General features: G+C 38.6%; 1 protein-coding gene across 1 annotated transcript; it reads right to left on the reverse strand.

Moving 5' to 3' along the window:
* Nucleotides 1-955: 955 nt before the first annotated feature.
* Nucleotides 956-9,160, reverse strand: LOC146145262 (NIPA-like protein 2). Its single transcript, XM_083389978.1, has 6 exons — nt 8,892-9,160; nt 8,317-8,545; nt 7,526-7,671; nt 4,994-5,201; nt 3,622-3,803; nt 956-2,993 (listed from the first exon to the last, which is right to left on the reverse strand). The coding sequence occupies exons 1-6, from the start codon at nt 9,119-9,121 to the stop codon at nt 2,621-2,623; spliced, it is 1,368 nt and encodes a 455-aa protein (XP_083246104.1). The 5' UTR covers nt 9,122-9,160; the 3' UTR covers nt 956-2,620.
* Between the last annotated feature and the right edge of the window lie 6,953 nt (nt 9,161-16,113).

Below are 16,113 nucleotides of genomic sequence, written 5' to 3' on the forward strand. Positions count from 1 at the left end.
TTCTGCAACTTGAACGACAAGTTATAGTTATAAACAGATGTAGCTTAATGGCATATTGGATAGTTAAATATCTGCCGTTGTATTACAAATACGCAACTAAGCAATTTATCAATGTCCCAACAAGTTTATATTTTGATTTTAACTAGTTTAATAAAGAAAATTAGATACGAAGCCTAGATTTTGAATTTTGATACTGGTCAACATTGGTCCAAACGCCTGCATTGTACCAATCTACGAGTTTTTCTAATCGCGAGAAGAGATATATTTTAAATTTACAATTTTAATAAACAAAATTAGGCACGAAGCCTAACCAGCTATGCAACTTTGCGAAAGAACGCATTGACCTCCGCAATAAAGGCTACAGATACTAAGGCATTTTTGACGTGGTAATAAGTAGACTGCTCGCAAAAAAACAACTACCCCTACCACCTATAACGACAAGCATCCGCTACTTAAAATCGGGGGTAACCTAGTGATGTTGCCCATAAATAGTTTATCCACAATTGGACGCATATAATTGAACAACAAAAGTTATGCCGTTACGCAACATTTAGCGTAAAACGACACGAAACGGAACTGAAAAAGATTAGGTCTTTGAATCTCGCGTTAACAAACTTGGCAACCAATTAGCGTTTCTTGGCAGTTGCTAAGTTTGGCCAGCAACAGCAGTTAAATGTGTTCCTCTTTGATGTAGAATTGTAACTTTAAATCGCAAAAAGTGTATGTGAGAAGTATTTTTCTGTTGACTTAAAAGCAGGGAACGTTTGGTCAAAAAAGTGTCAGTTTTCTACACTTGTCGGCAGTTTTTTTTGGAAAAGAGTGATAATATTGGGTTTTAAAAGTTATTACTTTTTCCACATAACAGATGGTATTTTTGGAAACCGCTTTATTTTGGCGATTTTGAAAAGCATAAAAAGTAGTGACGTGGAAACAGGTATAGTAGACAGAGGGAGAACAGAACGGCAGAATTTCTGTTTTAAAATAGCAAAACTGACGCTTAGGTTGAAGAAACTTAAATATAGCGTCATGCTGAGATTAGATGTAAGCATTTGTGAATGTGACGTTTTAGTTAGACAGGCTTAAGAACAAACATAATTATTTGAAAAATACACTTAAATATTAGTACTGTTTAGTCAATGTTTCATTTTGATTGCGTTAAACAGTTATAAACGAAATATTTAAATACCATCTATGTATGTAGAAGGAAGGCTTATTTATGACAGCATTTTTGTGCAGCGATACGCCTTTTTGAGGTCCTAAACGTAAGTTTCTTGCGTGAAAAATAAACAAAAGAAGACACAGGGTATATATATTTTTTTGATTTGCTTACTAAAGAAAACTATTTCAAAATCCCAATTCACTTTTTTAAAGTTGTACTCTACGTCATACTTTTATTCTAATGGCACCAAAAGAAAACAGTGGTGGAAACGCATGGAGAAACGTGTATAGTGTTTTAATTGAAATTTCGAATCATGTTCCATCAACCTTTTTGTTTGGACACGTGTATACAAAAAATCTTAGCAATGGGTAATAAGGAGGCCAATGCGGCCCGGCAAAGAAAAACAGGCGTATTGCACTGCAAATAGAAATACAATTCGTACCTTTACTATGGACGAGAAGCACTGGTACCAAATATCTTGAGCACCGCGGTTCAAAACATATAGTAGCCTATGGACCAATGGTAAATTTTCTTTTTGCAATACTTATCACCAATGGTGCTGCTGCTGGTGTGATTTTGCTAGGGCTGTAGCGTCCAGAAAAAATCTAACGCTGGGTCTTTTGTTTAGTCGTAATAGGCCAAAAAATAGATAGTTCTTCACTGCAGCAACGTAATAAATCTGCTGACATGTTGCCGTTCATATGTAAAATGTCCTATGAAGTTTGTTTTCATTTGAGTAAGAATTGCGATGGACCTACAGAGAACCATGCCATGGGAATTTTGATTTTGATACAGGTCAAAATTAGTACAAAACGTTTACTTTCAGTCCCAAACGCCTGCAGTGCATCATTCTACCAGTTTAAGTTGTCATGAGAAGCGATTTGTATCTATTGATATGTTGCCTGGTGGAGCTAACTCTATACTGTAAAAAGTTCACGTTTCTCCCAACAAATGCGTGTAGAAGCATGAAACAATTAAAACAGGGCTGACAAAGTTGGTATTTTTTTTTCATTTTTTTGAGTTATGGAGTAGTCAAGTATTAAGCAAAAAAACGGTCTCCAAGGGTGCAGACAGCTATAAGGGCGATGTCTTCTCAGGTCCTAAGGCATAAAATGGCGCGCACGAATGAGAACGCGCAGTTTGATGTGGCACAGAAAAAAGGGTTTTATGGCAGACATATTTGTCGTTGTGTGTTACGTGTTACAAGTAATATTCTAGTTGAAGGACGTTTTTGAAGAACAGCAGACATATATAAATTGAAGGCATTCGGTAATTTCCCTAATTGATGTCGAAAACACAATACAATGCAACGCATTGCTTATACGCTACAGAAACATTTGTTAGCATGCGTGCAGCTTTTGCTTGCCATATTCTGCGATAACCTCAAAATACTAAACAGGTAAACAGACAGATGTGAAGTTTGAGCAGAACATCTCTTTGAGGGCCTAATTTACTTAAAAATCAGGGCGGGGCATCTTCGTTTTCCGATAGATTTGGCTGCACCCGGTGAATGGTTTCGGTAGACTTTAAATCAGCTACCAAGTCTTTCAAAATCGACGCCTGGCTACAAGACGTGGTGGGCACCATCGTGCTACTGAAATTGGCCAGCCTGGAACGCTCACTAGTGCCACCCGGCGACAAATTTCGAAAACGCGGCTTGCCGCTCGGTGTCAGTGCGGCGTCATCGTCGTCGCTCAACGACACGATGTCGGAATTGAAGTTGGAGCTGCTGCTTGTGCTGCTACTAGTAGAAGAGGCGTCCATCGCCAGTCCACTGTCATTTGTCTCGGTTCGCTTTCGACCATCTTCGTCGGATGAGGTTTTGTACTCTCCCCTAGTTTTGGATAAATTAGGTTTAAACTTTTAAACGAACATTGTGCAAAGTGTGCACGCGCAAATAAAGAAGAATTTTAGATATATTCGCAAAAGCGGGAGATTTGTTTTACAGTGCAGTTGTTGTATCATATTGTAGGCTTTATATCTGAATATTTTCCCTTTTGGTAATAAAATGACGAACCTACGTTTAAAAATTTACAAAATTTGATTTCTGAGTTGCTAAAATACAAAAATCAGTAACCCAAACCCCAGACATTAGCCGTAAAAATATTATATTTTCAACCTTTCGGTACACACATTTTTATAATTTTTCTGTAGAAATTTTACGGAAACAGAAATAACAATCAGTGCATTTAAAACCAAGAAAAACAGTATAAAATCAGGGCGGGTTTGAACTAAAATCGAAACATATGTCGACCTTTTACCAATGTCAAGTTTCCTCGCAGTTCAAAGTCTTTTAAAATTCCGGAACATAAAATTTTTACAATATTTGGTAGCTATACGTGTGAAAAAAAGGTTTCGGCAATAGTTCTATTTCTAATCTGTTACGTCACTGAGGACTCCAGGGGCTCCAATCTGTTAAAGAAAGACTCGTTAAAGAAAGTCGCAATCACTCGTTTACTCACTGATGTGCAATGATGTAGACGCCGATAAAGGAGAGAATACAGCCGAAGATGAACATAAAGATCCGGTCGAAAGCGACGCCGTTAAACTCCTTATAGAACATAGCGCCCGCCAGGATCGCGCTCACAGTGAAAAAGATAAAGTTGACCGGCACCACGTCTGAGACGTCGTACAGCTGCATGGCCTGCGATTTGGACAGCCAATGCACGTTTTTATTTCTGGCCGGGAGAAAGTTAAATTTGACGAAATTTACGCGCGCATTTATTCCCGGAAGTTTTTTAACTTGTCCAGGGTTCTAAAACTGTGAAAAGTTTTGATAAAATTTGCGGAAATACAGTCAGAAAATTGCGACAAATGTACATCAGTGAAAAAGCGTTAATATACCCAAGCAAAATGCCACTCCAACGATAAACGTACGTAAACAAAGATTTTTTTGTTTTTTTACTAAAGCAAAAATTGAATAGAAAAAACAGCAGGTGCCATCTTGGTGTATTTTGTTAGTGTTGATCCCATATCACGTCAATAGATTGACTCAAATATTACCTTTAGCCGACACGAAAACGGTTCTACAGACGTTTTAATAAAACACATTTCAGATACAACGACGAAGTTTAATGTTGGCTTGGGGAGTTCAATGTTGTATAGCGTAATAGAAAAAAAAGAGGGACCGCGTTACAAAAAACACAATGGGTCTTTAGCCCTAATTACGTAAGACCCATCCCTGAACGTTTGCTTTTTCGATTCTGCCAACTTGTGCTGGTATGTTATGGCGAGAAATTAGACTCGTCGTGCCATGACGTTGATACCTGGTCTTTGCGATCGTGTATGGAAATGTCTATTGTCGGATGTACAGCCTCGTTATTAGACAGTCATTTAAATTTAGGTAAAGTCTAAAACGCCCTGTGCTGAACGGGGTGCTGTGGATTGAGCTAGGATCAGTAAAAGTGGAAAATGGAGAAACAATGTTATTTCGGAAAAAAGTGCTTGCAGCTTGTTTTTATTATTTTAACTTTAACAGGTTATGTTTTTTTCGTGGCAAAACATTTTATAATCAGTGAGTACAGTTTATGCCACAAAGCCTTAGAACACCCCTTAAAACGAAGTTATTTACCCAAAGAGTCACCATGGACAAAATGATTAAGCTGGTATGTGTTGACTAAAGTTAGTATTTGTATAATTGCATGTTGATGCCCATTGATTCAGTTCAGTCTCTGTATGATGTTTTGTTGTTAATGCAATTAATGGTAACTATTTTAGATATAGTTTAGAAGCATGGTTACACTTTGGGACCCTTGCAACTTAATATAACAGGTAATAGAACAAACATTTAAGAAAAAGGTTTAGGTAGAATGTCGCAAAGAGTCTCGCACTTACCCGGTTTAGAAATTTAATTTGTGTAGCAGTGGTTATCGGTAGGATAACGAGGCAAACCCAGAACACGGCGTTCAGCACTTGGGCCTTGCCCTGGAAAAAGCTTTCCGAAATAAGGCTGGACAGAGCCTTAGAAGCGATGACCGTAACAGAGGCGATAATTCCCACCAGAAGCAAGAGCACCACCATGTGTTCGTTGCCGCGTACATACCTGCGAAACAAGATATCGATATAGAATCGATCGCGATATGCGGTCGTTATATTTTTGCTAGCAAAATAGCCCTGGACTTTCGTTCAGTGGAAAACGATTCACAATCATGCCAATGTATCTTTTCTAACATTTACCGTTTATGTTTTCATTTGACAAGAGATGCGCTGTCAGAACAAAGTAATAAAAAATCACCTCTGTATAAAATATGCCCTTGGATTGACTTTAGTATGTTTTTTATGTAGGAAACATTTGGTATTAACGCTTTGTGGACAGATAACACTTTTCAGGGTCAAAGGAAACACTTGTACAGCAATAATAATATAATATGACAAAAACCCACGCCGATGTGTCCTAACGTTGTCAAGATACGACAGTTTTAGTTGAAGCGGATGTACCATAGTGGATAGGCTACATTGCTTGGTGGCCTGATATCCTAATGTCTTATAAACAGTTTATATCCAATCAGGCTAGTTACAGCGTGATGCGTATAGTAAAGGCCTCGTGACATATAGTCAATAGCGCTGAGATATTGCTTCCTGCTTAAGGGAGGATACAGGGCAACCAATTGGCAGGTTTTACGTGAGTAAACAGATCGTTCAGCGAGGTCTGTACGTGGACTGGGGTTGACTCTCATTGTCAAACATTGTATTTAATGTAAACAGAAAGGTTGTCCCTTTTGTCCTACTAGAATCGGTTAATCGATTCAGACAAACAAGCAAATAAACTTGATAGAGGGAAAATCTCCAGGCTGGCTCAACAGAGAAGAATAATTCTTGTGATCTTTAGGGTTTAGGAGACTTTATTGGAGCGCCCCTACCTAATTAGGACTTTCCTCTCGCATTTTGATATTGTGCATTCGTTAACCGCAACACGTCACTTGATTCCAATTCAGTATGAGAAACCGCCAGTGCGCTAAGCGATGGATTCCAAAAGGTCGCATTATCACTGCCTATCGATTTTCTATTAGAAGAAAACAGATCCTTTGTAACGACGTACGAGTTGGATCGAAACCCAAATTGAATGACGACGTTCGTGGTTAATTTTCTGTTTTCGTCAAAAAGTCGACCTAATTCGAAAGCCATGATCTGGTTTAGACCTTTGTGAACTTAAATACAGCGAACCGAACTGAATGTTAAACACGAAACAATACTTCATAATAACCAATCGAGTGTATTTCGCTTTTTCTTGCATATCACCTGATTAACTGAGAAAAACTGTTATGATTTTATTTTTTAAATTTAATCGAGAAAATTACTGTTTTTTGTTAAGGTTTACTGCCTTCTGCGGAAGCCAAATTTGTGGTTTATCTGTCGATAAAAAAGACGTACCCTGTATACCGAGGCCTAATTCTTATATATTTCCTGCTGTCGTTATAAAAATGGGGAAAGGTATGTGCGCCTAATACGAGTATTCTCAACAGCATCGCTATACAAACCACTATTTAAGGCGTTAAATATTAGGCGGTAGGTACGTTTTACAGCACTGAATGCAAGCGTTACGCGAGTAAACATTAATTTTATGTTAAACAGGGGTAATAGAAAGTTTCTGTAAAAAGAGTTACCTGAAACAAGGAGAAAAGCGAAAGGCCGAGTTTGAAATATTTGAGAAAATATGTGCGATGCGTTTTATTTCGATAGCAATAGGTGATACTTTAGGCAAAAAGTACGGCGGTCCGACCCGATGTCAAATAAAATCATTATTGTAAACATTGAGCTAAGTAAATAAAACTAAAATGTGCAAAATTATTGTTTGCAGGCTATTTAGCTTGGCTATTTAATTTAAAGCTCATAGTTACCTTCAATTATTAATTGCTATTTCCTGCAAAATATATTCCTTTTATGGTATGATACATTATATTGGATCGCAAACGATAGTTTGCACACCAAATTTGGAATGGGATAAGTATCGATGCAATTTTGGTATCGGGCGACTACCGATACTATCGTTTGGCCTAAGGTATCACGCCCGATGCGATATATTTGGACAACTCTAGGTTCAAGTACATACACTATGCGCGGATCTGTAATGTAGTTTGATAATGAATCTAAAAGCCAAAACGGTCGAGTAAATCGAAATCATCTTGATAAAGACGTTTCGATAAGTACTTGTATTATCATCAGTTAATGTGTGAACGTTCCACCTTTTGTAAGTGAAATTTGGATACATTTTAGTCCACAATAACTGATGATGATACAAATACGTATCGAAACGTTTTGATCAAGATGGTGTCGATTTTCTTGACCTTTTTGGCTTTTAGATTCATCTAGCTTTGAGGTTATGGTTATGGTTGTATGTTTCATCCAGATAATGCACAACTGACTTACTTAAAATAAAGCAGCACTGCTAGTATGACAGCCTCAATGCCCAGATAGAGTAGAAACGTCCAGGCGCCCAAGTACTGCACAAAAGTGTTCGATGAGAGCGGTGGTTTTCCCTTTACCGAGAAGCTCACCAAAGTTATAGAGCCGACCTATACGGGTAAAGCAAGAAAACGGCATTAAAAATTCACATACTAATGCCTATCGAAGTAACTTTATTTGCGAGACACCCAGAAAACCGTTAAAATATTGAAGCAATTTTGTTCAGCTGTTTTATTGCATTCGACCAATGTATATGTATAGGCTAGCGTATAAAGAATACATACTAACGCGAAAATCAGACGATTGGGTCAGATAGTTACTTGAAATGCCTATGGAAATTGCCAGTACTTTACGAGTGTTGAACGTACAGTTAACGTTGATGTATCTAATAATAATTCTTAAGATTTGTAATCTTCTGCAAACTATGGAGATGCTGTCCTCGCAAGCTATGGTCAATTGTTTATATTATGAACAGATGTTAGATGCAATATGGCAATTTTCCGCTCATTACCCCTTTACCACGTTGAAGAACATCCATATATAATGTCATTTTTTGATATATAAGTTAACACTCAATGTTTGGATTCAAGTGAACCTTGCATAAATCTTGTGTTATGCAGAAACGAAAGATGAGCGTTTTTAGTAGGGGCGATTCGGCCGAGTCACAGTAATTTGCCAGTCTACTTAAACAAGTTGAAGTATAGTTTTAGATAATTTATTTGCCAAAAATAAAACAAAAATCACAAAAAACTTACTATTACAAGTGTTACTCCCATCATGCTTGGGGTGGTGAGGGGCTCTTTAAGGAAAACGACCGCAATGATGGCGTTGGCCAGGACGGCCACGCTGCCCAGGGGCGCTACCAGGGACGCGGGTGCAAAGCCGTAGGCCATGAAGTTGCCCATTTCTCCCAGCACCATGAGCATCATGCCTAGCCACCACCACTTGTCTAGGCAATACGCCCAGTGGCTTTCCGTGCCTAATCTGAAATCGCATGTAGTACGATTAGGGACCGTAATTTGCTGTATGGGACGCATTACTTAAAGATAACACCGAAATTAAACTTCGAAGCACAGATTTATAGTAATAAACATATTTTTTTGAACTCGTTGGTATTTTTGTAATATGGCTATACAATAAAAAAAACTAAAAAATATGGCTTCTTTAAAGTTAACGTTATGCCAAGCTATATCCAATAAAAAGTGTCTTTATTCAGACACGAGTGAGATTAGACACACCTCGCTTTTATTTCATTTTTACTACGCCATGTTTTGGTGCCAAATTAAAAATTAGTATTTCCTCAGTAGAAGAATCCGGGGTCATGGTATACCTGTTATGGGCGGTCTTTTGAACGCTGAGAGATACACTAATCAACAGATTGCCTCCGACGGCCAACGACATGCCGATCAAATGGCGTTGATTCCATTTGGGGAAAGGCGACGTGGTATTCGTAACGTTCGACATTGACGTATTACCAGAAAGTCCAAAGAGGGGTCCGTTATTCAGAGCAGTGTTCAGCACTTCTGACGTGAGGTTTGTCAAATTTCCTAGCAGCGCCATGTTTAGTCTTGTTTGCAAGATTTTTGCCGAGCGGTTGACTTTTTTACACGAACATTTTTCTGGTCACAGCAATGGACGAATAATCGCGTACATTGTCATTCTATTTACCTGAAAAACGAACAAGCGGTATAGCTTAATATAGTGCTGAACAACAATGCAAAATAAGCACACACAAATAGTCTATGAAGGATAATTTCTGCTTCAAACACCTCAAAATTTAATTCGTGTGTTTTCTGATCATTAGTCGATTTCCAGTGATTTAGACAAGTCCTGTTGACAGGGCCACAACGGTCTAAGATACAAACTCTCCCATAAGACCCAATTTTTACTTCTGTATAAAGGTATAAACAACGCATCAATGTAACTCTAACAAACTGTTGGACGACTTTTCGAAACATCATAGTTTTGAGGATGTTACTTTTTCAGTAATTACAATGATACTGCCCTTTTTGTCAACTTTTTGGGTACCATAAGTGTCCTTTGTTTTTGGGCCACGGTGCGGTTCACCTAATGCCCTTTGGGTAGTTATGGCCATGTCTGCTGTACAAACCCCTCAATGGCAAAATCTTAATACATGCGGAACTGTTTATACAAAACCACTCAGGAAGTAAAAGACAAGTTAATGACTAATCGTCTTGCGCGGGGAAATACGTTCATCGTTGTCATATTTCTTTTCACAAGCTTCTTGAACAAATTATATAAGTTCGTGCAACAGTATATATGCAACACACACTTAGGTGTGGTAATCTTCCTTCTATAGTACGTACACGTCCCTTGTGGCATGAGCATTTACTTATTTTAGCTTAAAGTTGATCGTGACAGGTCGACTGTACCGAATGGTCAACTAGCATACAGCAGCTGCACGTATCTGCTTTAAAAATATCACGAAAATTTTTACTTTACATTGCCCTTAATGTTGGCAAATAATTGTTCATGTCTTTGTCGCAAAAATAAGCCGATTTGTTAATATATTTGTAAAGAAGTGTGCACTGTGAGGGATGCGAGAAATAATAACAAAAGCTTCCCCAAAAATGTCATTGATTCTTCGAATGTTAAAAATATATGCTTAACATTGGCCTATGACGTAAATTTTTAAACGAACAAGTCGCCCCAATCAGGACATTTAAAGGATGCCATTAATTAATAAAAAACTTTGCTGTAAAAGTTTAACATCAGGGGTAACTGAACACATTTTAGTTGTAAACTCGTGTAAAACCTTGGGGTTTGGATGTTAACTGTCTGATGGTGCGCATTTTGCATTTCTAAACTTTTCCTGATTTAAAGAAAGGCTGTTCCGCTGTCACAAACAATGGTATGCAGCTCTACTTTTTAAATTACCGTAGGTGCCACGGAAATACTTGTAACCATATGATGCGTCAATTAATGATGATATTGCTTTGAAAAGCAGAAGCCTAAAAAACGAAATCCCGGCACAATAAGATCTCCATTTGTCACCTCTCTCAAAACAAAAACAACACTTTGCCTATCTTTCAAGCAGTACACCAACAAACCAATGCACCCACTAGCCATGTGCGAAACAAACGACTGCTATCAGAGCAAGCATCCTCGATTTCCTGTATTTTGCGGCAGCAATCAGTTGGCTTTTAAAAGAGATCGCGCCCGCAAGTCGGATACATCTTCAAATACTTGTATTGCTAATAAGGCAGCGTCCATTAAAAGCAGGAGTACGGTACTCGACAATGTTTAAAAAGTCCCAGGACAGAGCCACATTCACGTACATCAATAAACAATATTTCACAAAGAATCTAAGCAATATTATTAAATTTGTTCGCGGAGTTAACACGAAGGGCATTTAAGAGAAGAAACTTTAAGAAATTTAAATCTACTCTTTTTGGTGTGAACCATACAACATCCTCGATTTGTGCTGTATACATCACTGAATGACGCGTTCAGCAAAACCATACGTTAAATACGCTAACGATGATGACATCTTAAAACTGACTATCCGTATACTGATAAACTTTAAGCAGGTCCTGCGATTAATATAGTTGTTCACCGTTACGCCAATCACATGGAAGCATGTTAATATAGTTCTTTGCGTGTTCGCGTAATCAAAAGTGCGCATAGCAATGACTTGAACAAAGCTCCACAGTATGGCAAGAAATGGACAGCAAACACGCAACGTCAAACCAGTGATACTTTATGCTTGATCTTTCACCAGTCAAAATACGATAGGTCAGATTTCGCGGCCAAATACTTTCGGCTCTTTTCGCCCTCTTATTATTTGCTTTATAGCTACAAATAAGCGTGGTCTAAAAGTCTATAACTGCCTGTTACACCTGCAATGCAATTTGGGTAAACAAAGCCGTCCCTCGAAACAGCAAGCGCGTAAACGTTTACAGCACGTGCATGGTACGCTGCTGTTTCGCACGTCTTGCGGGAAACAGAACATTTATAACAGTCAGCGTCACCGCTTCGCCCGGCCCCTGTATCCGCCAGAACTCTGACAATATCCAGCGCCATTCGGAGCGCGTGACTTCGTATCGCTCACACGACTTCGGCGCGTTCTCTCGCAACGTTTTACCGGTAGTTGTGAATCACCGGGCTTAATTGTTACGGGTTAGGCTCGTTCACACAGGAGCTGCTTCTTACTAAAGCACTGAGCATTTTTCATCCCTTTGCCGGTTTGTACGGCGCTTCAAAACCGACCGTAAATCTAGGCAGTAGCCCTCTTTTTATTGCCCTATAAATGCAACACGTTATAAAGTTTATAAACGAACCTATTTCCAGCTCTGGTTACATCTTCGCGTTTTATAAGGCGGGAAAATGTTCGGGGTCTGATGTTATTGTTTGTGTTTTACAAACAATAATCTTCTACTTCTCGGGCCTTTGTTTTGGTTTTAGCATCAGTTTTATAGGGCATAGGCCCTTTGTAGTGGATTGCTGGAAATCGACTCGCTTCCTGTTTTAATCAGTTTTACGCCTTTACATTCCACAACCAGATTGTATCGATTGCCAAACTTCATTTTTTCTACCTCGAAATAATTTTTTACCACTTTATGGGAACACATTTTACAGGACAAACAGCCTTCAGCGACCGAAATCAAAAGAAAAAAAGACGCCGGCTAAAAATTTAATGCAACAAATACCATCATGACCGACAGTTTATGCCTTTTTCGATCTGACTGGTCTGTTTGTGTGCAATCATGGACACAATTGCTTCTATATTGTCGTTCGGGTGCCGAAGTCCGCGTAGCGCCACTCTTCAAAGCTTACTGTATTAGGGCACAACTATAGGCGCATTAAACGTACCGGGGAAGTCAGCTGACGCAACTGTATACCACTGCACGTTTCAGACCTTTCGCGTATCGCCACGTTTCACATTTATGGCAATTATGCAGAAAGGTGCCAACGTAAACCGAACAGCATTAATTTCGTAGTGAAAAAAGTAAAAAGTTTAGACCCTCCCCCCCCCAAAAAAAGAGAATAAATAAGTAAAGCATACATTAGATTTAATGACTTGATTCCTCTTAATGCTACTGATAAGTTTGCTTACTGCGATTCGACTTTGATAAGAATTTTTAACGACGTGAACCAAAACAGAACATATACCCCGATATATTGCTATTTATTTCCGTATTTTCCCCTAATATACACCAGTGGTAAACTGTCTTTCCAAATGTATATACTGGACTGCGCATCGTCAGAGCAGCATTTTAGTAAAATGCAACGTGACAACCCTTTCGAAATGTTGTTGGAATGTGGTGAGTGCAATGGACATTGGGCAGCATTTTAAAGGCGGTGTAACTAAAATGCACAGAGCAGCCAAAGCACGTTGGTTTGCTGCATGCCTTTTGTATTGGCCGGTTGTTATTCATTTTTCGCTGCAGCCCTGTTGCTGATTGAATTCAGGCACGACTGGAAATTTCCAGGAAGCGGCAGACAACGAAGTTTTCTGACGGCGCTCGCCACCTCGCTTTAAGATTGGCGATTGCTTTTGGCGCAACTTAATTTCTGTTCTGTGCAGTGTTAACAAGGCAACCCGCTGCTGTTGGCGATTTCGGCTCGTGGTTTGGCCATTTTAGCTTTGTCCTGAAAATTTTTCTTTCCTTATACTACCTTAAATGGCCTTAGAAACAGTTAGCCCAATACGAACATAATAATCGATGTGAAAAAATATGTCCTGCAACAACTTAATGACACAACAACACAAGAAAAACACAAGAAATTTTCCAAATGTATGATAAAGAAAACAACTAAAGGCTAGCATTGTCTTCGCTGTCAAGATAAAATGCTATATTATTTTTTAAGTCATACCCCAAAACACCATATTTCAATTTATCCCCTGGCACTTGAAGCACAGTAAAGAAAGTCGAGGTTAATGTGGACTGCTATACCATACGCTGCTTTTGATACAACTGACTCTCCACTTCTATTTTGTTATTACATGAACTATCATGTTGTAGATTTTCCCTGTATTTTAAAAGGTGCAATCTAATGTAGAAGCACAGCTGTGGCGCATTTTAAACGCGTTACACGTGGTTGCTGATTTAAACGTTTTTTTCTCGTTGTTTTGGCGTTTAGAACGTGATATTTTGCGCAAATACTGAAATAGCAGTGACGCAATGTCTAAATAAAACACGTGACCATGTTTTAACAGAACGACCTTGCGTAGCCTTTTTACCATATTCCAATCATTACTACCCATAACGACAAAATGACGTGAACTAAACATTAAGCTCAAATCCAAATCTGTATAACATTGACAAAATCGGTCGGTATTATCCAACTGAATCAATGAGCTTTTTCAGTTCACAGAACTCAGGTCACACTAAAAAGTGAACAGAAATCAATGCAATAAAAAGATAACTGGAAACGCGTGGTTCAGGACACGATTATATCAATGGTTAACCTACGCAGGTTGATTGCTTTCCAAAATGGTTCAACCACTACCTTCGTTGCGCATCTTATTTAATGGCAAAATATATTGAATCACTAACCACGGGATTACCTTGTGAATAGGAGATTCTCTAAATAGGAAACAAAGCCTTTTGTCATATCAACTGGTGTACATTTTTATCTAACAGGGACAGGGTTACCTTTACCTTAAAAAATGCACTGACAAGTATTATGTAAAAATACATGGAAAATACAATTGGGCAACGCTTTGTTGTATGTCGCGAAACAAAAAAACGTTATTTTAGATAAGGTTGAATTTGGCAAATAACGGCTTGAAACGTGAATAATATATCCAACACTGTACAATATACTGCAAACTGTAATGCAACTAGAGTTATAAAGGAACTGCACCATTTTCGACATCCACAAAACTTGAACATTGACCCTCTTTGTATGAAAGGCCAAAAACGTTGGGACAATGAGCTTTCAATCAGCAAATGTGAAGCATTTTATTTCAATCAGCAAATGCGAAGCATTTTTTCTAGTTTTGCACTGCATATCTGAATGTTTGACACTAAATGCCATTGTGAGGCGAATAAATTTGGGCACAACTAGTTTTTCTATAATTGCTATACCAATCCCGGCTATCAATATAGCCACTATGCTGACACAAGTTCTTCACTTTTTGCTTTAACAGATTTTTGCGTGTTTCTCTTTCACACCACTAGAACCACTAGAACTTCAGTGAACAGTTTGATTCGCCATCAAAATTCCAACTCTTTTAATACCCATACTTCTTTCGAAAGGTTGTTATTAGTACAGTAAAAATAAAACAGCCTTGTACAATTAGATATAGCTGTGCGATCCAACCTCGACTAAACTAACTTAGCCTTTTAAAGGCGTCGCAACACACGTATAACCTATCAGCTGGAGCATCTGGCGTTCGAGAAGCCAGCACACAAGCCTGCTCCAAGTCGCTTAAGCAAGAAAAGAGCAGCTAACGTGTTCGCACGCCTCCAGAGCGTTTTCCGGAAATTTATCGACGTGCGCTACCGTGGCTCGCCAATTGAATGATGTGAAAATACCAGCGGCGTCGCGCGGTGTTTCGTGCGCCGAACAAAATGCCGGTATACACCTTTCTTCGGAGAAAATCTCATTTTTTGAGTAGTACATGTAAAAATAATCTCACAAACATACCAGTTTTTTAAATGTCTGCAGAATTCAAAGCCCGAACAAACCATCAAAAACGTCGTAAAGTTCGCTTTGTTGTTTTCAGATTTTTTCCTATTATGGCACAAAATATTTTTTACGTCAACTATTACAATAAGTTAGCACCCAGCATCGTTTTTTATCTACCCATTTCACTAAGAATAAAGTCACGATTCGACCAGAAATATCCGGTGACTTCATTTCTGTTACAGTGTCACGAACTTCACTCGTTGTTTTTATCTACACGCAGATACGTCATACAGTCTGTTTCGTAAGTTGTTTAAATGCTAGTAAAGAAGTGAGGAAACTTGTTGCAGCTTTTCTGGGGTTTACAATAAAGCGAAAATCTTTAATAAAAAATGCAGCAATTTAGAATTAATTTTCAAAATCAAAACCGTGGCCCATCCGCAAATCACGTCAAGAACATTCACGGAATTTCGACGCGATTTATTGTTTGTGGACGCTTAGTTTTAACTACCATCAAACCTTATTAATATAAGATCGAGTTTGCCGGGTCCACTCCTTAATACTGAAGAAGTGTGTGACAGCTCTGACCAAGCAATCGTTTGATAAAATTGGCAAGGAACTGATGTCATAATGGGCGGAAGTTGCACTTTTTTTGTTTACGAGTTAGCGGCAGTCGGGTCGTGACCATTCTAAAGTAGCTTCATTTATATGCGGGGCGTATGTGTTTTCTGTTCTTTAAAACAGCTGTTTGTGCCTGTTATGTGCAGCTATAGTTATTTGTCGCGTGTGAATGTCCCGCTTTAAACTGCAGGCTTTTATGCGGATGGGTGTCCTCGTAAGCCATACAGTCAGGTTGCGTTATTAGTTTTGATTAATGTGTTTGTTTAGTACTTTTGACATCAAAAAGTTAAGTAGCTGGTGGTGCTGTTCAACTGTTGCTTTTTATCGATTGCTTT

This window comes from Ascidiella aspersa, chromosome 5 (genome assembly GCF_963924565.1).
Source record: "Ascidiella aspersa chromosome 5, kaAscAspe10.2, whole genome shotgun sequence".
Classification (NCBI taxonomy): domain Eukaryota; kingdom Metazoa; phylum Chordata; class Ascidiacea; order Phlebobranchia; family Ascidiidae; genus Ascidiella; species Ascidiella aspersa.